Source organism: Bufo bufo, chromosome 2 (genome assembly GCF_905171765.1).
Source record: "Bufo bufo chromosome 2, aBufBuf1.1, whole genome shotgun sequence".
NCBI lineage: Eukaryota > Metazoa > Chordata > Amphibia > Anura > Bufonidae > Bufo > Bufo bufo.
Window position 1 is genome coordinate 202,036,504 of NC_053390.1, and position 23,639 is coordinate 202,060,142.

The 23,639-nt window shown below is 41.9% G+C and overlaps 1 protein-coding gene across 2 annotated transcripts in view; it reads left to right on the forward strand.

Annotated features, from left to right (window-relative positions):
• Window positions 1-23,639, forward strand: part of NOS1 (nitric oxide synthase 1) — a 127,631-nt gene that overhangs the window by 87,267 nt on the left and 16,725 nt on the right. For both annotated transcript variants that reach the window (XM_040420223.1, XM_040420222.1), the window contains 5 exons: window positions 5,375-5,568; window positions 6,506-6,675; window positions 10,811-11,021; window positions 12,004-12,091; window positions 13,535-13,656. In XM_040420223.1, coding sequence (XP_040276157.1) covers window positions 5,375-5,568; window positions 6,506-6,675; window positions 10,811-11,021; window positions 12,004-12,091; window positions 13,535-13,656 — 785 coding nt within the window. The remainder of the gene's footprint in view (window positions 1-5,374; window positions 5,569-6,505; window positions 6,676-10,810; window positions 11,022-12,003; window positions 12,092-13,534; window positions 13,657-23,639) is intronic.

The following is a 23,639-nucleotide window of genomic DNA, read 5'->3' on the forward strand; positions in this document are numbered from 1 at the left end:
GATGGGGCTGATCTGAGGCTCGGGAGGGTCTGATCCTCATCAGACCCTCCCCAGCCTCAGATCAGACCCCCAATAGGCCCCCAGCCTCATATCAGACCCCCAATAGGCCTCCAGCCTCAGATCAGACCCCCAATAGGCCCCCCAGCCTCAGAACAGACCCCTAGCCACAAATCATACCCTCCCAGCCTCAGATCAGCCCCCATCAGACCCCCCAGCCTCAAATCATACCCCCATCAGACCCTCCCCACCCTCCATTAGCCTCAGACCAACCCCAATCAGACATTTAAAATAAATAAATAAACTTACCTCTCCAACTCCGAACGGCGCGGCCTTTAGGCAGATTCACTTACCCTCCCTGGTCTTCTTCCCGCCGCGCTGTACTGTGACCTGACAGCACTCAGCGTCAGGTCATAGTGCGCGTCTATGTGCACTACGTCCTGACGCTGTATGTGTCAGGACACAGTGCGGGGCTAGAAGAAGGCCAGGGAAGTTAAGGACAGCCAGTGAAGTTCTCACCTTTCTGTGCCTCCCACATGCTAATGGAAGCGGTCATTAGCATTTTCACAATATGTTCTGGCAGGGAGCCGGGGGCCACATGAAATGATCCTATGGGCCGTAGGTTCCCCACTACTGCTGTAAATGGTCATCTTCTGAGTAGAATACTTGTAGTACTGTTCCTTGTAGTACTGGTAATAAAAATTATCTGGGACATCAAATGTGAATCTGTTAAAATTCAATCCTTTATTGTGGACATACAACCATCAACATCTTTCTCCATAAAAAAAAAAAAAAAAATAGAAAAAAAAAATAGACAAGGTGAACATAGACTAGCCAGTGTAAAGATCTGTCAGATTTATCGGAGAGGTTGATGCACAATAATAAATTTGTTGTATCTTTAGACTCTGTAGTCCAGTTTAGACGAAACAGTACCTATTAGTTGCCTTGGAGCAATCTGTAGCAATTTTGACACACAGTATAGCAACTTAAGCCAAGCCCCTTCCTACAAAGTCACTCTCCCTTTTCCTCTAAGTGATGCCCACTAGCCGAGTGAGGGACACACCTCTAGGACACTTGGCACCAGAGTTTTGGCTCAATGTAAGACAGAATTTTGGTTCATTTTCACTCATAAATCTGGCCCAGAGTGACCAAAGTCTAGTTACATCTTCATAGTAACATAGTGTATAAGGCCGAAAAAAATACATTTGTCCATCCAGTTCGGCCTGTTATCCTGCAAGTTAATCCAGAGGAAGGCAAAAAAAAAAAAAAAACTGTGAGGTAGAAGCCAATTTTTCCCACTTAAGGTTAATAACCACCCTCTGTTTTCTATCACTCAGCCAGTTACTTACCTACATACAGACATTTTCTCCCAGTCCAAGCATTCCCATTTTATATACTAACCTTATATGTGGTACAGTGTCAAATGCCTTGGAGAAATCCAGATATACGACATCCATTGATTCACTGCGGTCAAGTCTAGAACTTATCTCCTCATAGAAACTGATTCAATTAGTTTGACATGACCGATCCCTCATAAAGCCATGCTGATATGGCGTTATTTGCCTATTTTCCTTGAGGTACTCCAAGATAGCATCTCTTAGAAAACCTTCAAACAGTTTATCCACGACAGATGTTAAACTTACCGGCCTATAGTTTCCTGGCACTGTTTTTGGAACCTTTTTAAATATTGGCACTACATTTGCTATGCGCCAATCCTGTGGAACACTCCCTGTCAGTATAGAGTCCTTAAATATCAGACATAAGTGTCTGGCTATAACATTCCTTAATTCTCTTAGGAAACGGGGGTGTATACCATCTGGTCCTGGCGATTTGTCTATTTTAATCTTTTTAAGACGCCGCTGTACTTCTTCCTGGGTCAGACAGGGCACTTTTAATGGGTAATTTACTTTTACATTCTGCATTTCATCTGACAGTTTATTTTCTTCAGTGAATACAGTGAAGAAAAAAATATTTAATAGCTTTGTTTTCTCCTCATTGCTCTCTGCAACTCCCCCCTCATCACTCTGTAAAGGGCCGACACCTTCAGATTTATACTTTTTACCATTTATATAATTGAAGAACATTTTTAGGGTTAGTTTTACTCTCTTTGGCAATTAATCTCTCGGTCTCTAGTTTGGCCGCTTTTATTAGTTTTTTACATATTCTATTTTTTTCCTTATAGTTTTTCAGTGCTTCCTCACTACCCTCCTGTATTAGTGATTTAAATGCTTTCTTTTTGTCATTTATTGCCTTCTTTACAGTTCTAATTATCCACATTGGTTTCTTCTTGTTCCTTAACCTTTTATTCCCATAATGTATGTACCTCTCACAATTAGATTTTAGGATGCTTTTAAAAATATCCAATTTTGTGGCTGTATTTTTATTTTTGAGGACTTTGTCCCAGTTAGTTAGGCCAATGGCCCCTCTTAGTTGGCTAAATTTAGCTTTTTTGAAGTCTGGTATTTTTGTTTCTCCCTGAATAAACACTCTTTTGAATGATAATTGGTAGGTTATTACTTTATGGTCACTATTTCCCAGGTGTCCCCCAACCTGCATATCTGTTGTTCTGTCAGGTCTATTGGTTAATACTAAGTCTAGTATGGCCATCCCTCTAGTCGGGTCCTTAACCAGTTGGGAAAGGTAATTGGTCTTTGGTTACTGCCAAGAACCTGTTTCCTTTATGAGATATACAAGTTTCAGTTTCCCAGTCTATATCTGGGTAGTTGAAGTCCCCCATAATAGCCACCTCTTTATGACTTTCCGCCTCGTCTATCTCGTTTAGTAGTAGATTTTATGTGGACTTCTGGTATATTAGGTGGTTTATAATAAACTCCTATTAGTAATTTATTATTGTTTTTGCCTCCATGTATTTCTACCCACAGTGACTCCACATGTTCATGTTCCTCACTTATATCTTCTCAGACTGTGGACTTTAGACAGGACTTTACATAAAGGCAGACCCCCCCTCCTCTCCAGTTTTGGCGATCCTTTCTAAACAGACTGTAACCCTGTCCATTAAGTGCCCAGTCATAGCTATCATCGAGCCATGTCTCAGTTATTCCCACTATGTCATAGTCCTCCTCACACATCACTAATTCCAGTTCCCCAGTTTTATTAGTCAGGCGTCTGGCATTAGTATATATTAGTATTAGTATATTAGTATACATACATTCCTCCCCCAGTCCCATTACCTTGCCCCCAGTCTCTATCTGCATCTTCCCATCCTATAAGGTAATTACCCTCCCCCCCAGTCCCTAGTTTAAACACTCCTCCAAACTTGTAGCCATCTTCTCCCCAACACAGCTGCCCCTTCCCCATTGAGGTGCCGCCCATCCCTACGATAGAGCCTGTAGCCAACAGAGAAGTCGGCCCAGTTCTCCAGGAACCCAAACCCCTCCTTCCTACACCAGTTCTTGAGCCACTTGTTAACCTCCCTAATCTTCCGTTGCCTTTCTTGTGTGGCTCGTGGTACCAGTAGTATTTTGGAAAATGCTACCTTTGAGGTCCTTGCCCTAAGCTTTTGACCTAAATACTTAAAATCATTTTTAAGGACGCCCCACCTACCTCTAACTTTGTCAATGGTTCAGATATGGTCCATGACTGCTGGATCTTCTCAAGCCCCTCCCAGTAATCTGTCAACCCGACTCGCGATGTGTTGAACTTGAGCGCCAGGAAGACAACACACCGTTCAACGATCCCGGTCTTTCTGACAGATTGCCCTATCTGTACCCCTAATAATTGAGTCTCCCACTACCAGCATCTGTCTGGCATACCCTGCTCTACTGGTTCCTTGCTTACTGGAGCTGACATTCCCCTGACTGGCAGAGGAAGTGTCTGGCTGCAGCAGTGCTCTCCCTGAATTGACATCCCTCTCATCTGCCAACTGTGCAAACTTGTTGGGGTGTGTCAGATCAGGGCTAGCCTCCCTGGCACTCTTCCCTCTACCCCACTTTCTAACTGTTACCCAGCTACCTACCTCAGTTTCCTGAGCTTTCTCGCTACCACCCTCCCACACATCTACTCATAGAGTGCTTGCTCAGTGAACAGCAAACTCTTTTCCAAATTGTCAATGCTTCTCAGTGTTGAAACTCGCCCATTTAGATACTCAATGTGCGATTCCAAACGGGCAATTTGCTCACATTTTGAACAAAGATATGCACCCTCAAACGGCTGTTCCAGGACTGCATGCATTAGACAAGATGTGCACTGGACTGCTCTGTCAATAATGGAACACATACTAAATGGGGATTACACAAGAAAAGAGAAAAAATACAATATAGTGCAGTGATAAGAATGTAACATACTGTAGTCCCCTCCAAAAGTCCCTGAATCTGAAGTCACGTAATCTAAAGTCACACACTTAATACAAACACACACTTCAAATCAAACATGCGAACGCTCACAAACTCGCGTTATTTGCTTGCTTGTATAAATGCAGATATCAAACCAGCCTGCTTTTTTTACCTCTAAATTCAAAGGTATTTTTCTTTTATAAAAAAAAAAGAAGGAAATAGAAAGATTCTCTATGAGTTCCCAAGAGTTGAGTAGGAGCTATCATCAACATCATCATCTCCATAGTATAGTTAGTAATAGTCAAGTTGATCTTACATCTAGACACGAAGAAACGTTGCACTTCTTTCTCCACACAAACAAGGCAAGAGCACTCACCCGTATTATTTTATCTCAAGGAAAGTAGGCCCCATAAATAACAGTATGGATCAGTCCTCATGCCATGTCTAGTCTGGTGGATATGTTCACCAGGTGAGATAATTATAGTCATAGGTTGTGTACCTCAGGACGTGCATACAGAAAGAGGCCCTGGTACTGGTTCCCATTTAGCCCCCTAATATACGCATTATTTGTGCCAGATCTTCTTTTGTTTATTTAGGTTGGAATCGCACATCGGGGGGGGTCTCCAAAGCTTCACATTACCCACGGGTAGAGATAATAGGCAAAAAAAACTGTGAATAGCTCACCACTGCAGTTGCACATCTTGGTACTCCACAGTGCTCGGAAGAAAATCCTGTGTCGGCCAAAGAAACAAACATGTAAATCCAAAAAGAAAGTTGTTCTTCTAGCACTGTTAAAAAATATTTCCTTTATTGGTCACACAATTAAAAAAATCAGCCAAGGTAGACGCTCACATGTTTCAAACAATAAAACACATGTTCTTAGTCATAGCAAGCAACTTTCTGTTTGGATTTGAAGATAATAGGACCAACCTCACTTACTAGGCACCTTCACAACCACAGGGGCTTCCTCTGTGGTACATTCATCTTAACTGTTACCGAATATTCTAAATTATCTCATTCTAACTTAAATTGTATGTATGTAAAATCACAGGCTAATAATAACTAAATTACTTTTCTCTTTATAGTCGATTTACTATATTACTCCGACTTCACACAAATGGACACCAAGAGCTGACGTACAAGCCAGGAGATCACTTGGGAATATTTCCTGGCAACCATGATGAGCTTGTCAATTCCCTGATTGAGAAGTTGGAAGATGCCCCTCCAGTAAATCAACTGGTTAGGGTAGAAATCTTGGAGGAAAGAAATACAGCTCTAGGTAATTCAATTACTAATTCTACCTGTAAAGAACTGACATTTCACTTTTTTTTTTTTTTACATTTTAGAGCTTCATATTTTTATTTTTTGGCTATATTGTTAATTGAGATTTAACTCACATTACTGTCTATACTCAGAATGACAGTGAGTCTGTAACTACAATCGATGATATCATTTTTCACATCCAACAAAGGGCCGTTTTATTTCTCACAGCTCTCCTTTAAAGGCCTCCTTGCTTGCCACATTTCTCATTTTATTTTATTTACGGTACTTCTTGAAATACAAAAATCATAATTGGAGATGAACAAATCCATTCTACACAAATCAAATTCAACCAGAATTTTCCAAAAATGTTGGTCAATTCCAAAACACAAGTTTTGGTGGTTCGATTCTTCAACCGGATTGTGTAACTATGAGACTTCGATTTGGGCAATTTTCTCAAAATGGCATGAGCCATTTTTCAGATCAAAAGAAAGACGAGGAAAGAGGATCACCTGACCCCAGGCGGTGTCTGTGTATACACACTGGCAGGCATTTGCCACCAAAAAGCGGAACATTTTTCAAACCAATAAAAAATCCTACAGCACAGTTTGTTTTTAAAGAGGCTGTTTGTTACCACCAGCAGCCATGTGTTTTATCCATAGCATTATATGTTGCTGTCACTTTAAGATTACTAATGCTGTCTTGGTGCATAAGAGCTTGAAATGAGTTAGATACAGTCCCAGGAGACCCCAGAAGACCACCCACAACTTTAGGGAAATTAGAGCACTTTTGAATCTTGTTGAATTTATTCAGACCCGAATGGAATCTATTGACTGATTCAGCCTAATTGAAACTGAATCAATTTTCAACAAATTTGCTCATCTCTAATCATCTAACATGAGAAACACAAAATGTACACATAAACTTCATTATATGATCTATGATAATCTCTACAGGTGTAATCAGCAACTGGACAGAAGAGGAGAGGATTCCCCCATGCACCATATTCCAAGCCTTGAAATATTTTCTGGATATCACAACTCCCCCCACCCCAATCCTCATGCAGCAGATTGCATGTCTTGCTACCAATGAGAAAGAGAAACAACGCCTGGAGATTTTGAGCAAGGTGACATGCTAAGCTATTCATACAATCTAAATACATTAATATTACAGTTTATTTCCAAGATCTGCAGTTTATCATCTACTATACATCTACAGCTTATAAATGAATACTTATGGCTTTTGTTATGTCACTAAAGAATACCTGATGCAAATCCCCAGCATTTGTATACAATACATATGTCTATATATAGGTGCCATACCAGCTACAGTTGTGTTCAAAATAATAGCAGTGTGTTTAAAAAAGTGATTAAAGCTCAAAATCTTTCCAATAGCTTTTATTTCCATACACACAAATGCATTAGGAACACTACACATTCTATTCCAAATCAAAACATGAAGAAAAATATATCAAATTTGTGTTGTTCCTCTAAAAAAATTGAAGAAAGGTGAATATTAGACTGTTAAAAAAAATAGCAGTGTTTGTATTCCTTACAAACTCAAACATTCACTATATAAACTAAAAAATGTTTGAAGATTTTGCTTTCCTTTGAATCACTTGGTAACTAATATTTAGTTGTATAACCACTGTTTCTGAGAACTGCTGTACATCTGTGTTGCATGGAGTAAACCAACTTCTGGCACCTGTGAACAGGTATTCCAGCCCAGGATGATTGGACTACATTCCACAGCTCTTCTCTATTTCTTGGTTTTGCCTCAGAAACTGAATTTTTTATGTCACCTCACAAGTTTTCTATTGGATTAAGATCCGGGGATTGGGCTGGCCACTCCATAACGTCAATCTTGTTGGTCTGGAACCAAGATGTTGCACATTTACTGGTGTGTTTGGGGTCGTTGTCTTGTTGGAACACCCATTTCAAGGGCATTTTCTCTTCAGCATAAGGCAGCATGACCTCTTCAAGTATTCTGATGTATTCAAACTGATCCATGATCCCCCGTATGCGATAAATAGGCCCAACACTGTAGTATCAGAAACATCCCCATATCATGATGCTTGCGCCACCATGCTTCACTGTCTTCACAGTGTACTGTGGCTTGAATTCTGTGTTTGAGGGTCATCTGACAATCTGTCTCCGGCCACTAGACCCAAAAAGAACAATCTTACTTTCTCAGTCCACAAAATGTTTCGCCATTTCTCTTTAGGCCAGTCAATGTGCTCTTTGGCAAATTGTAACCTCTTTAGCACATGTCTTTTTTTCTACAGTGGGACTTTGCGGGGGCTTCTTTCAGATAGCTTAGCTTCACATAGGCGTCTTCTAATTGTAACAGTACTCACAGGTAACTTTAGACCTTCTTTGATCTTCCTGGAGCTGATTGTTGGCTGAGTCCTTGCCATTTTGGCTATTCTTCTATCCATTTGAATGGTAGTTTTTCGCTATCTTCCACGTCTTTCAGGTTTTGGTTGACATTTTAAAGCATTTGCGATCATTTTAGGTGAGCAGCCTATCATTTTCTGCACTTCTTTATATGTTTTCCCCTCTCCAATCAACTTTTTAATCAAGGTACGCTGTTCTTCTGAACAATATCTGGAACTAACCATTTCCTCCGAATTTCAGAGAGAAATGCACTATAACCAGCATGTACAACATTTGCTGCCTTCCTTCCTTAAATAAGGGCAATAATTGCCACCTGTTTTTCAAAGAATGAATGACCTCACTCATTGAACTCCACACTGCTATTATTTTGAACATGCCCCTTTTAATTAGTGATTCAGATACACAAAATTAGCAGCATGCATGTCATGACTGCTGGGTCTGTTGGATTTCTATTACTCTACTACACCTGATAGTAAATTATTTGCCATGTGGAAATATCATTTCTACCAAAAACAGTGATTGACCAGGTTAGTGATGTCTGAATGCTATTATTTTGAACACAACTGTATATAATAAGGATATTTTGCATTGGGGAAAAATAATTGAGCTACTGTTTTATCAGCTCCAGGGCTTCAGCTTACAGGGAAAGGGCCTGGACTTCCCCCACTATGAGAACATAAGCCTTTGTCTACCTTCCCAGATTGATTCTTCCAATACTCCCACAGAGCATTTTCTAGTTATGCCCCAGGTAGCAGAGGCGGACTTGGAAAAAACGAATTGTTGCCCCAACATTGTAGGCAGGCCCAAATTGACAGAAGGTAGGGCAATACAAGTAGATAGGGCCAATGAAAGTATTTTGGTAATACCATAGTGCAGCACAAAATATCGTCCCAGCAGAACAAAATACCACAATGCAGCACAAAATACTGCCCCAGAAGCTGCCTCTCTGTGGTGGCCATCAATAGCTGCCATGTTCTGTCCACCTTCTTCTCCAATTGTCTCTAAGATATGGAGCAGGGGGCTTATGAGGTAAGATGTGGGCCACAGCACCAAGCCACCCCCAGCTTCAGCACGCTGCTTGGACTTCCCCTAATAATGACCCAAATAGTGCCCCCAGTAGTATGCTCCCCAAGGAATGAAGAAAAAATAAAATACCTGAATCCCATTCCAAGTCGCCATCTTTGGTGGAGGCCACAGGCCTTTTCCAGCCTCCTGCGCCATTTTTACACTGCATTGTGGTCTACGAGGGTATACTGCAGGGCAAGAAGCCATGATTATCGGGGCCAGGTAACTGCACGAGCTGCTGGGTGTTAGCAGACCCATATCAGCTCTGCTGTGAGGTTATATAGCCCTGTACAACCTCTATGGGAGCTGTATTCATCCTGTAACTGGAGCTAATATGTCAGCCCCAGTTATAGGAGAAATCAACAATAAAAAAAATAATAATAATGTTAAATGTTCCCCAAAGGTCTTGTATGAAATAATAATAATACATAATATTATAATAAATACATTTTAATAAAGATAATTAAAAAGCCACCACAACAAGCCTCATCGCAGCTTATAGCCCTCACCTCGGCTATAATGGAAAGGTAATGGAAACATTATTAAAACTACTTAATTAAAATTTATTTGCACGTTATGCTATTAACAAAAAGAAAAAAACATGTGAGCAACAGACTGTTTTCCTTTTTTTTTTTTTTTTCCTGGTTATAAAATAAAGATTATTTACATAACCGAATAGAAAAAATGTTTTGGCTTTCAAAGGCGCATGCGCTAAAAATGGACAATGAGCCTGGTTTGGAAAAGGGTTAAATGGCCCAGTCTTGATCCTGATCAGCTGTCTTGCCAATCTAGTTTATTGCAAGAGTTAGCTGTGCCTAGGCAGTTGAACCGGTGCTATGGTACACATAGACTCTTAGGACTTTAGGATAGGTCATCAATATAAGATCGGAGAAGAGGGCAGGTTCTAACTCCCGGCATCACAAGCTGACAGTCAGACCCCGGTTCGATCTGATATTAATGATCTATTGGATTAAAGAGGTTGTTTGGGCCCTGAAAAAAATTGGGCATGGCTGGGCATGGTGTGTATTAAAAAAAAAAAAAAAAAAACACCCACCAGCTTTAGTCATCTCGGTTCCTGTGGTGCATTTCAGTTACTGCCACTTCTGAGCCGCACCGGGGAAGAAATTTGCCACCAATCAGGCACAACATGTGACCTCAATGAGTGTTTTTCATATGCAGAATGGTTAAAAGTAGTGAATGCTGCCTTTTTTTTTAATTTGTCCATATGAACAGATTCATAGATTAACATCAGCCCCACATTACGGACAGAAAGAAAATGGAATACCAATGAAAATACAGTTGCATGAAAGCAGCCTAAAGCCCCACTCATGTACTGAAGATTTGGTTAGAATTTTACATTATCAGTTTTATAAAGTCCAATCGAGGGTGGATGTAAAGAAGAGAAGTATAAAACATTCTCTTATATTTCCTCTGGTTAGGATCTACTTCTGGTTTTGCCATAAAAATACCGATGAACAAATCTACAACATGTAAATGTAAATAAGGCATAATGCCACAGTCAGTATTTGGTCATTATTTTACATTAGTATAAATAAAACAAAATCAGGAGTGGGTCCAAAGTACAGAAGAAGTACAACTCTTTCCATTATACTTTTCCTGTGTTTTGGACCTACTTTGTACTGATGCTAAATGCTTACCAAATTCTGACCATATGAAAGACAATCAGGAAGCCAAGATTAGCAATTCAGCAATGTATTTCATGGAAACAAAACTTAGTAAGACTATTTCTAATTTATTACTTGGTTTTTGTGTTAACAAACAGTTTTTTTCACCATCAAGGGCTTACAAGAATATGAAAAGTGGAAGTGGTACAAGAACCCCACCATTGTGGAGGTGCTAGAGGAGTTCCCCTCAGTTCAGATGCCATCATCTCTCCTGCTCACACAGCTACCACTGCTGCAAGCCCGTTACTACTCCATCAGCTCATCTCCTGACATGAATCCTGATGAAGTTCACCTCACCGTTGCAGTTGTGTCCTATGGTACAAGAGGTAACCTTTCCTAAGGCAGTTACCACCATCACAGGACCCTTCAGCCCCACCCCAAAGACCTCCCTGGAGTAAATTTGGGGTACATTTGCACAAATCTTGTCGAAGCATTGTCCATTTTGTGGCCAGCCCCGTCCCTTTCCCGGGAATGTTGTCAACATAGCTAATTAGGTACATTGTTCATGCCAATTAGGAACAATATCTATGTCAGTTGGGGGAAGCATCCACCCCAATTAGAGTCAGTATCAATGCCAATTGGGGTCAGCATGCATGCCAATCATGGTTAGTATCCACTCCAATTAGGGTCAGTATCGATGGCAATTATGGTCAGTATCGATGGCAATTAGGGTCCATATCCATGCCAATTGTGGTCAGTATCCATGCCAATTGGGAGCAGTATTCACAGTGCCTTCCTACCTTATGGTTTGATTTGTGGAGCTTATTAAGTACAGTTAAAATATACTAAGCTGGTAAAGCGCATGCTGTAATTATTAGTAGCACTTTTTTCATTATTAAACAATTATAAAGCACATACAGTACTACACTACATATAGATGTAGCACTCGACAACAGTACAGATAGAATGCTACTATTCTTACATGGCCACCATTTATTAAAGCTGTGGGCTACATAAATAGAGTACAGTGAGCAACATCTGCCCTTTCGATACTTGCTACATACAAACATTTCTTGGAAAACATAGATGCCACATTCAATAGCATATAGAATAAGTAGCATTTAGAATTTTTGTGCACTTATCTTTTAGTACAATATAATCAAGTTATTTTATATCCAGGCTCATAGTTGAGTTAAATGGCCTATTATAGGCACTTTAAATCCCCCTTCCGTGATAGGAATTATAGAACATGGGTACACACACAGATTTCATTTGAACAATATTTGGTATTCTAACAAAATCATCATTTTATTTTGTTGTAACCATAAACATAAGATTATTGTCTTTGTCTTTATGTTGTTTTTTCAGATGGTGATGGCCCCATACATCATGGTGTCTGCTCCTCCTGGCTTAACAGAATACAGACTGATGAAGTGGTACCTTGTTTTGTAAGAGGGTTAGTTATATGTATTGTCTATGTAATTCTGGAATGCTCGAAAGCTTTTTACACAGACTGTGTTTCCACACGTCAGTCATGTTATGATCAAAATCAGGGCATCTAGATGAAACTGACATTACCAGATATGGTCACCTTTGGGGGAATTTTTATGATTGCATTTTACTTATTTAGGACTAAAAATAACTTTTTTTCTTTGGTCTTTATCAAAAAAATGTTCAACAGTTTTTCGCCTACAGCTTTCAGTTTCATTGCATCTGCATATTGTTGCTTCTCCTTCTTAGTGAAATCTGTCAGGGAGCTTCTCTGATGGCTCGATCTCTAGTCCCCTGACGGCTCATAAACACTTGAGTTAAATTTCTATCGTTAGGAAAGTAATGATAAGGGCTATAGATCAAGCGTTCAGAGCAGCTCTCTGACCGATTTACTGGGAAGGAGAAGCAACAGTCTGCAGACATAGGGCAAATGAAGACTGTATAGAGAAAACTGTTTGTCTTGAAGAAGGGCTCAATACCACAGCCCGAAACGCGTCACAATCTTGTGTCTCTCCATGTGACATCTTTGTTGGATTTTATTACAAGCCGAATAAAGAAAACTTTTTATATGCTGAAGCTGGAATCAACCTTTCTCTTTGTTCTTGGACTTATCAAGTGTGGCTAGGTTCAAGCCACTTTCCTTTTCCGTGCTTCAGGCAGGTGACCAGAGGTGAGAGCTGCTAAAATCCTTTCCTTTATCAGAGAAAACTGTTGACAATTGAAAAAATTATTTTTTGCCTAAAATAAGTAGAATGCAATAATGAATGTCCCTATAGCCTTTAACAGTGGCAGAAAATATATTCCTTAGCCCTGATTCAGATGGGCATATTAAAAATCATCAGTGTTGCAGCCACAACACACAGATGATTTTTCATATGCAGTGAGGTCCGTATGCCCCCGTATGACACTGACCTGGCGATTGCCGGAGATAATCTTCTCTAATGGTCTCTAGTCTGCGTTCCATGAACTATGGACCAGAGGTGTGTAGAGCACCATTTATATATATGGATCCATGTGCTGCCCATGTGCACAGCAGACAGCACATGGATGAAAAATACAGTTGTCGGAATCAGGCCTTATGCAGATGTTGCCATAAGCAGATTTACACCCAATACTCTAGTGCTATAGCCGGGCAGCTGTGGTAACCACTTTTAGATAGGTAGCTAGATCACATGCTAGCAAGTTAATTCAGCAATAACTACGATGAAAATATATATGCTATATTAAAATATTGTTAGGATTTAACAAAGCAAACTATACAGTGCAGCTCTGCAAACTAATTACCATGCAGATTGATTAGTTGTTCACTTCATTAAGGTTTGAATGTATGATGTACTTTTGCATAATAATAAGATGAATTACCAAATATTACCGGTATATGGTCTCAATATGAATTTCTTATCATTAGAGCACCCAGTTTCCAAATGCCACAAGATCCACATGTGCCCTGCATCCTGATTGGTCCTGGGACTGGTATTGCACCCTTCAGAAGCTTCTGGCAACAACGCCTGTATGATATCCAGCATAAAGGTGAGATATTTATCAAGTAACCTTAGCATGTGGTTCTCACAGATCTAAGTTCACTCTACATGGTGATATAGTAAGTTCAATTAAGCATACCAGTATTTTAAATATTTTCTACTTATTCAAACTTCAATGATAGTTTAATGAAGTGGAGGGGTCAATGTCATTGAGCTTAGTAGTCTAGGGTAGAGAGAGGTTAATAGTTTATAGTCAGCTCCTGTTCCTTCTAGTTTGTCATCTTTTGATAGGCATATCATCATCACAATGAACACCACAAGTTACAGTGTACAGTACAATACAGTACCCACTGGTAGTCCTCCTGGTATGACTCCTCCGACTGGTGACATTGCCAAATGTTCTTTAGCTACACTAACTCAAAACTTTCATGTATTTATCTGCTGCCTGGGGACCTTCAGGATAGAGAGGGCTGCATTTCTCACAGTCCTCTCTATGAGCTGAATGATCTTTCAGCCTCCTCTCCCGCCTGGACTGATCACACAGATCGAAGTCGGGCAGGGAGAGAGAGAAGTGTGCAGATGCACAGTTCTATCATTATTACAGCAAAGCGCTGTACGGGCACTCTGCCGGATGATTGAGAAAGCAGTAATGGGGATCTATAATGGGGACTAGAAGACGCAACTACTTTTAAGCAATATTTTTACCTGCTAAAAAAGGGAGTCTTATAGTCCAAAAATACTGTATTTTCAATTATTGTTTGCATATATCTTCTTTAGACACAGACTATACCTATCAATTGATGTGTAAACGAACACAATCATATATTCTACAGGATATACCTAGTCTGTAACATCTGGTATATATAAGCTAGATGGCTATATTTCATAGGGCCCCTCATTTACCCTAGTCAGAGAAAGAAATTTTTAGTTTCCCATGCAATGCTAACCACCTCCATATGGCACACTATGAGGATATATACAGTACAGACCAAAAGTTTGGACACACTTTCTCATTAAAAGAGTTTTCTTTATTTTCATGACTATGAAAATTGTAGATTCACACTGAAGGCATCAAAACTATGAATTAACACATGTGGAATTATATACATAACAAACAAGTGTGAAACAACTGAAAATGTCATATTCTAGGTTCTTCAAAGTAACCTACTATTGGCATGGCTGTGATTGGCCAGTGCAGCATGTGACCCAGCCTCTATATAAGCTTGGGTCACGTAGCGCTGCACGTCACTCTGCTGATTCAAGCATAGGGAGAGGTTGCTGCTGCGACGTTAGGGCGAGATTAGGCAGATTAACTCCTCCAAAAGACTTCATTCTGTGATCGATCTCCAGCTGTGGATCATTGAAGTGCTATTATTGACTTGCTCACTTTTTTTAGGCTGCCCAGAGCATTTTTATATCACTTTTTTCTGGGGTGATCGGCAGCCATTTTGTGGCTTGTGGTGCGCCAGCACAAGCTACCACCAAGTGCTTTTAACCATCAATAGTGTGGTTATTTTTTGCTATATCCTACATCAGCTGCAGGCTGAGCCTGTGTCACCGAAGTGCATTTAACCATCAACAGTGTGGTTATTTTTTGGCCATATACTACATCAGGTGCAGGCTGAGCCTGTGTCACCCAAGTGCATTTAACCATCAACAGTGTGGTTAATTTTTGCCCATATACTACATCAGGTGCAGGCTGAGCCTGTGTCACCCCAGTGCATTTAACCATCAACAGTGTGGTTAATTTTTGGCCATATACTACATCAGGTGCAGGCTGAGCCTGTGTCACCCAAGTGCATTTAACCATCAACAGTGTGGTTATTTTTTGGCCATATACTACATCAGGGGCAAGTTGAGCCTGTCACCCAGCGCCTAAAAAATAGACCTGACATTTATATTCCTCCAAATCAGTACTGTTTTAGCTGGTCAAGTTATTTGTAGTGACCGTAAAAGCACAGTTTTTGTTCTGGGTTGAAAAACTATTCCCAAATTTGCCATTCTCAAAATAAGTAGTTTATGCTATATCAGGCCTACTTTAAATCTATCCCAAAAAGGATATCTTAGATTCAAGGTGCTGATAGTGTCATTCAGAAAAACTTAACACACACGCTACCGTGCAGATACAAGTCAAATTCTGTGATTAAACGTATACCTGTCACACAGCGCAAAAAAAATAGGCCTCACATTTCTTTTCAACCAAATCTGTACTGTTTTAGCTGGTCAAATTATTTGTAGTGACCGTAAAAGCACAGTTTTTGTTCTGGGTTGAAAAACTATTCCAAAATTTGCAATTCTCAAAATAAGTAGTTTATGCTATATCAGGCCTACTTTAAATCTATCCCAAAAAGGATATCTTAGATTCAAGGTGCTGATAGTGTCATTCAGAAAAACTTAACACACACGCTACCGTGCAGATACAAGTCTAATTCTGTGATTAAACGTATACCTGTCACACAGCGCAAAAAAAATAGGCCTCACATTTCTATTCAACCAAATCTGTACTGTTTTAGCTGGTCAAATTATTTGTAGTGACCGTAAAAACAGTTTTTGTTCTGGGTTGAAAAACTGTTCCCAAATTTGCCATTCTCAAAATAAGTAGTTTCTGCTATATCAGGCCTACTTTAAATCTATCCCAAAAAGGATATCTTAGATTCAAGGTGCTGATAGTGTCATTCAGAAAAACTTAACACACACGCTACCGTGCAGATACAAGTCTAATTCTGTGATTAACCACCTCCGGACCGCCTAACGCAGGATCGCGTTCCGGAGGTGGCAGCGCTGCGCACAGTCACGCATATACGCGTCATCTCGCGAGACGCGAGATTTCCTGTGAACGCGCGCACACAGGCGCGCGCGCTCACAGGAACGGAAGGTAAGAGAGTTGATCTCCAGCCTGCCAGCGGCGATCGTTCGCTGGCAGGCTGGAGATGTGTTTTTTTTAACCCCTAACAGGTATATTAGACGCTGTTTTGATAACAGCGTCTAATATACCTGCTACCTGGTCCTCTGGTGGTCCCCTTTGTTTGGATCGACCACCAGAGGACACAGGTAGCTCAGTAAAGTAGCACCAAGCACCACTACACTACACTACACCCCCCCCCCATCACTTATTAACCCCTTATTAGCCCCTGATCACCCCTAATCACCCCTGATCACCCCATATAGACTCCCTGATCACCCCCCTGTCATTGATTACCCCCCTGTCATTGATCAACCCCCTGTAAAGCTCCATTCAGACGTCCGCATGATTTTTACGGATCCACTGATAGATGGATCGGATCCGCAAAACGCATCCGGACGTCTGAATGAAGCCTTACAGGGGCATGATCAATGACTGTGGTGATCACCCCATATAGACTCCCTGATCACCCCCCTGTCATTGATTACCCCCCTGTCATTGATTACCCCCCTGTAAAGCTCCATTCAGATGTCCGCATGATTTTTACGGATGCACTGATACATGGATCGGATCCGCAAAACGCATCCGGTCGTCTGAATGAAGCCTTACAGGGGCATGATCAATGACTGTGGTGATCACCCCCCTGTCATTGATTACCCCCCTGTAAAGCTCCATTCAGATGTCCGCATGATTTTTACGGATGCACTGATAGATGGATCGGATCCGCAAAACGCATCCGGACGTCTGAATGAAGCCTTACAGGGGCATGATCAATGACTGTGGTGATCACCCCATATAGACTCCCTGATCACCCCCCTGTCATTGATTACCCCCCTGTCATTGATTACCCCCCTGTAAAGCTCCATTCAGATGTCCGCATGATTTTTACGGATGCACTGATAGATGGATCGGATCCGCAAAACGCATCCGGACGTCTGAATGAAGCCTTACAGGGGCATGATCAATGACTGTGGTTATCACCCCATATAGACTCCCTGATCACCCCCCTGTAAAGCTCCATTCAGATGTCCGCATGATTTTTACGGATGCACTGATACATGGATCGGATCCGCAAAACGCATCCGGTCGTCTGAATGAAGCCTTACAGGGGCATGATCAATGACTGTGGTGATCACCCCATATAGACTCCCTGATCACCCCCCTGTCATTGATTACCCCCTTGTAAAGCTCCATTCAGATGTCCGCATGATTTTTACGGATGCACTGATAGATGGATCCGATCCGCAAAACGCATCCGGACGTCTGAATGAAGCCTTACAGGGGCATGATCAATGACTGTGGTGATCACCCCATTAAGACTCCCTGATCACCCCCCTGTCATTGATCACCCCCCTGTCATTGATTACCCCCCTGTAAAGCTCCATTCAGATGTCCGCATGATTTTTACGGATGCACTGATAGATGGATCCGATCCGCAAAACGCATCCGGACGTCTGAATGAAGCCTTACAGGGGCATGATCAATGACTGTGGTGATCACCCCATATAGACTCCCTGATCACCCCCCTGTCATTGATTACCCCCCTGTAAAGCTCCATTCAGATGTCCGCATGATTTTTACGGATGCACTGATAGATGGATCGGATCCGCAAAACGCATCCGGACGTCTGAATGAAGCCTTACACGGGCGTGATCAATGACTGTGGTTATCACCCCATATAGACTCCCTGATCACCCCCCTGTCATTGATCACCCCCCTGTCATTGATCACCCCCCTGTCATTGCTCACCCCCCTGTCATTGATCACCCCCCTGTCATTGATCACCCCCCTGTCATTTAGCACCCCTCTGTAAGGCTCCATTCAGATATTTTTTTGGCCCAAGTTAGCAGAATTTTTTTTTTTTTTTCTTACAAAGTCTCATATTCCACTAACTTGTGTCAAAAAATAAAATCTCACATGAACTCACCATACCCCTCACGGAATCCAAATGCGTAAAATTTTTTAGACATTTATATTCCAGACTTCTTCTCACGCTTTAGGGCCCCTAGAATGCCAGGGCAGTATAAATACCCCACATGTGACCCCATTTCGGAAAGAAGACACCCCCAGGTATTCCGTGAGGGGCATATTGAGTCCATGAAAGATTGAAATTTTTGTCCCAAGTTAGCGGAACGGGAGACTTTGTGAGAAAAAAATTAAAAATATCAATTTCCGCTAACTTGTGCCAAAAAAAAAAATTTTCTATGAACTCGCCATGCCCCTCATTGAATACCTTGGGGTGTCTTCTTTCCAAAATGGGGTCACATGTGGGGTATTTATACTGCCCTGGCATTCTAGGGGCCCCAAAGCGTGAGAAGAAGTCTGGTATCCAAATGTCTAAAAATGCCCTCCTAAAAGGAATTTGGGCACCTTTGCGCATCTAGGCTGCAAAAAAGTGTCACACATCTGGTATCGCCGTACTCAGGAGAAGTTGGGGAATGTGTTTTGGGGTGTCATTTTACATATACCCATGCTGGGTGAGAGAAATATCTTGGTCAAATGCCAACTTTGTATAAAAAAATGGGAAAAGTTGTCTTTTGCCAAGATATTTCTCTCACCCAGCATGGGTATATGTAAAATGACACCCCAAAACACATTCCCCAACTTCTCCTGAATACGGCGATACCACATGTGTGACACTTTTTTGCAGCCTAGGTGGGCAAAGGGGCCCATATTCCAAAGAGCACCTTTAGGATTTCACAGGTCATTTACCTACTTACCACACATTAGGGCCCCTGGAAAATGCCAGGGCAGTATAACTACCCCACAAGTGACCCCATTTTGGAAAGAAGACACCCCAAGGTATTCTGTGAGGGGCATGGCGAGTTCCTAGAATTTTTTATTTTTTGTCACAAGTTAGTGGAAAATGCTTATTTTTTTTTTTTTTTTTTTTTTCATACAAAGTCTCATATTCCACTAACTTGTGACAAAAAATAAAAACTTCCATGAACTCACTTTGCCCATCAGCGAATACCTTGGGGTCTCTTCTTTCCAAAATGGGGTCACTTGTGGGGTAGTTATACTGCCCTGGCATTCTAGGGGCCCAAATGTGTGGTAAGGAGTTTGAAATCAAATTCTGTAAAAAATGACCTGTGAAATCCGAAAGGTGCTCTTTTGAATATGGGCCCCTTTGCCCACCTCGGCTGCAAAAAAGTGTCACACATCTGGTATCTCCGTAATCGGGAGAGGTTGGGGAATGTGTTTTGGGGTGTCATTTTACATATACCCATGCTGGGTGAGAGAAATATCTTGGCAAAAGACAACTTTTCCCATTTTTTTATACAAAGTTGGCATTTGACCAAGATATTTATCTCACCCAGCATGGGTATATGTAAAAAGACACCCCAAAACACATTCCTCAACTTCTCCTGAATACGGGGATACCAGATGTGTGACACTTTTTTGCAGCCTAGGTGGGCAAAGGGGCCCACATTCCAAAGAGCACCTTTCGGATTTCACAGGTCATTTACCTACTTACCACACATTTGGGCCCCTAGAATGCCAGGGCAGTATAACTACCACACAAGTGACCCCATTTTGGAAAGAAGAGACCCCAAGGTATTCGCTGATGGGCATAGTGAGTTCATGGAAGTTTTTATTTTTTGTCACAAGTTTGTGGAATATGAGACTTTGTATGAAAAAAAAAAAAAAAAAAAAAAAATCATCATTTTCCACTAACTTGTGACAAAAAATAAAAAATTCTAGGAACTCGCCATGCCCCTCACGGAATACCTTGGGGTGTCTTCTTTCCAAAATGGGGTCACTTGTGGGGTAGTTATACTGCCCTGGTATTCTAGGGGCCCAAATGTGTGGTAAGGAGTTTGAAATCAAATTCAGGAAAAAATGAGGAGTGAAATCCGAAAGGTGCTCTTTGGAATATGGGCCCCTTTGCCCACCTAGGCTGCAAAAAAGTGTCACACATCTGGTATCCCCGTACTCAGGAGAAGTTGAGGAATGTGTTTTGGGGTGTCTTTTTACATATACCCATGCTGGGTGAGATAAATATCTTGGTCAAATGACAACTTTGTATAAAAAAATGGGAAAAGTTGTCTTTTGCCAAGATATTTCTCTCACCCAGCATGGGTATATATAAAATGACACCCCAAAACACATTCCCCACCTTCTCCTGAGTACGGAGATACCAGATGTGTGACACTTTTTTGCAGCCTAGGTGGGCAAAGGGGCCCATATTCCAAAGAGCACCTTTCGGATTTCACAGGTCATTTTTTACAGAATTTGATTTCAAACTCCTTACCACACATTTGGGCCCCTAGAATGCCAGGGCAGTATAACTACCCCACAAGTGACCCCATTTTGGAAAGAAGAGACCCCAAGGTATTCGCTGATGGGCATAGTGAGTTCATAGAAGTTTTTATTTTTTGTCACAAGTTAGTGGAATATGAGACTTTGTAAGGAAAAAAAAAAAAAAAAAAAAAATCTTCATTTTCCGCTAACTTGTGACAAAAAATAAAAAGTTCTATGAACTCACTATGCCCATCAGCGAATACCTTAGGGTGTGTACTTTCAGAAATGGGGTCATTTGTGGGGTGTTTGTACTGTCTGGGCATTGTAGAACCTCAGGAAACATGACAGGTGCTCAGAAAGTCAGAGCTGCTTCAAAAAGCGGAAATTCACATTTTTGTACCATAGTTTGTAAACGCTATAACTTTTACCCAAACCATTTTTTTTTTACCCAAACATTTTTTTTTTATCAAAGACATGTAGAACTATAAATTTAGAGCAAAATTTCTATATGGATGTCGTTTTTTTTGCAAAATTTTACAACTGAAAGTGAAAAATGTCATTTTTTTGCAAAAAAATCGTTAAATTTCGATTAATAACAAAAAAAGTAAAAATGTCAGCAGCAATGAAATACCACCAAATGAAAGCTCTATTAGTGAGAAGAAAAGGAGGTAAAATTCATTTGGGTGGTAAGTTGCATGACCGAGCAATAAACGGTGAAAGTAGTGTAGGTCAGAAGTGTAAAAAGTGGCCTGGTCTTTCAGGGTGTTTAAGCACTGGGGGCTGAGGTGGTTAAACGTATACCTGTCACACAGCGCAAAAAAAATAGGCCTCACATTTCTATTCAACCAAATCTGTACTGTTTTAGCTGGTCAAATTATTTGTAGTGACCGTAAAAGCACAGTTTTTGTTCTGGGTTGAAAAACTATTCCAAAATTTGGCATTCTCAAAATAAGTAGTTTATGCTATATCAGGCCTACTTTAAATCTATCCCAAAAAGGATATCTTAGATTCAAGGTGCTGATAGTGTCATTCAGAAAAACTTAACACACACGCTACCGTGCAGATACAAGTCTAATTCTGTGATTAAACGTATACCTGTCACACAGCGCAAAAAAAATAGGCCTCACATTTCTATTCAACCAAATCTGTACTGTTTTAGCTGGTCAAATTATTTGTAGTGACCGTAAAAGCACAGTTTTTGTTCTGGGTTGAAAAACTATTCCCAAATTTGCCATTTTCAAAATTGTGGTGAACGGGAACAATGAGGAAAACATCTAATAAGGGACGCGGACGCGGACGTGGACATGGTCGTGGTGGTGTTAATGGACCCTCTGGTGCTGGGAGAGGACGTGGCCGTTCTGCCACAGCCACACGTCCTAGTGAACCAACTACCTCAGGTCCCAGTAGCCAGCAGAATTTACAGCGATATTTGGTGGGGCCCAATGCCGTTCTAAGGATGGTAAGGCCTGAGCAGGTACAGGCATTAGTCAATTGGGTGGCCGACAGTGGATCCAGCACGTTCACATTATCTCCCACCCAGTCTTCTGCAGAAAGCGCACAGATGGCGCATGAAAACCAAGCCCATCAGTCTGTCACATCACCCCCATGCATATCAGGGAAACTGTCTGAGCCTCAAGTTATGCAGCAGTCTCTTATGCTGTTTGAAGACTCTGCTGCCAGGGTTTCCCAAGGGCATCCACCTAGCCCTTCCCCAGGGGTGGAAGAGATAGAATGCACTAACGCACAACCACTTATGGTTGGGAATACCACCTCAGCACGTCTCTGATGATGACGAAACATAGGTGCCAACTGCTGCGTCTTTCTGCAGTGTGCAGACTGAACAGGAGGTCAGGGATCAAGACTGGGTGGAAGACGATGCAGGGGACGATGAGGTCCTAGACCCCACATGGAATGAAGGTCGTGCCACTGACTTTCACAGTTCGGAGGAAGAGGCAGTGGTGAGACCGAGCCAACAGCGTAGCAAAAGAGGGAGCAGTGGGCAAAATCAGACCACCCGCCGCCAAGAGACTCCGCCTGCTACTGACCGCCGCCATCTGGGACCGAGCACCCCAAAGGCAGCTTCAAGGAGTTCCCTGGCATGGCACTTCTTCAAACAATGTGCTGACGACAAGATCCGAGTGGTTTGCACGCTGTGCCATCAGAGCCTGAAGCGAGGCATTAACGTTCTGAACCTTAGCACAACCTGCATGACCAGGCACCTGCATGCAAAGCATGAACTGCAGTGGAGTAAACACCTTAAAAACAAGGAAGTCACTCAGGCTCCCCCTGCTACCTCTTCTGCTGCTGCCGCCTCGGCCTCTTCTGCTGCTGCCGCCGCCTCGGCCTCTTCTGCTGCTGCCGCCGCCTCGGCCTCTTCCTCCGCCTCTGGAGGAACGTTGGCACCTGCCGCCCAGCAAACATGGGATGTACCACCAACACCACCACCTGCGTCACCAAGCATCTCAACCATGTCACACGGCAGCGTTCAGCTCTCCATCTCACAAACATTTGAGAGAAAGCGTAAATTCCCACCTAGCCACCCTCGATCCCTGGCCCTGAATGCCAGCATTTCTAAACTACTGGCCTATGAAATGCTGTCATTTAGGCTGGTGGACACACACAGCTTCAAACAGCTCATGTCGCTTGCTGTCCCACAGTATGTTGTTCCCAGCCGGCACTACTTCTCCAAGAGAGCCGTGCCTTCCCTGCACAACCAAGTGTCCGATAAAATCAAGTGTGCACTGCGCAACGCCATCTGTGGCAAGGTCCACCTAACCACACATACGTGGACCAGTAAGCACGGCCAGGGACGCTATATCTCCCTAACTGCACACTGGGTAAATGTAGTGGCGGCTGGGCCCCAGACGGAGAGCTGTTTGGCGCAC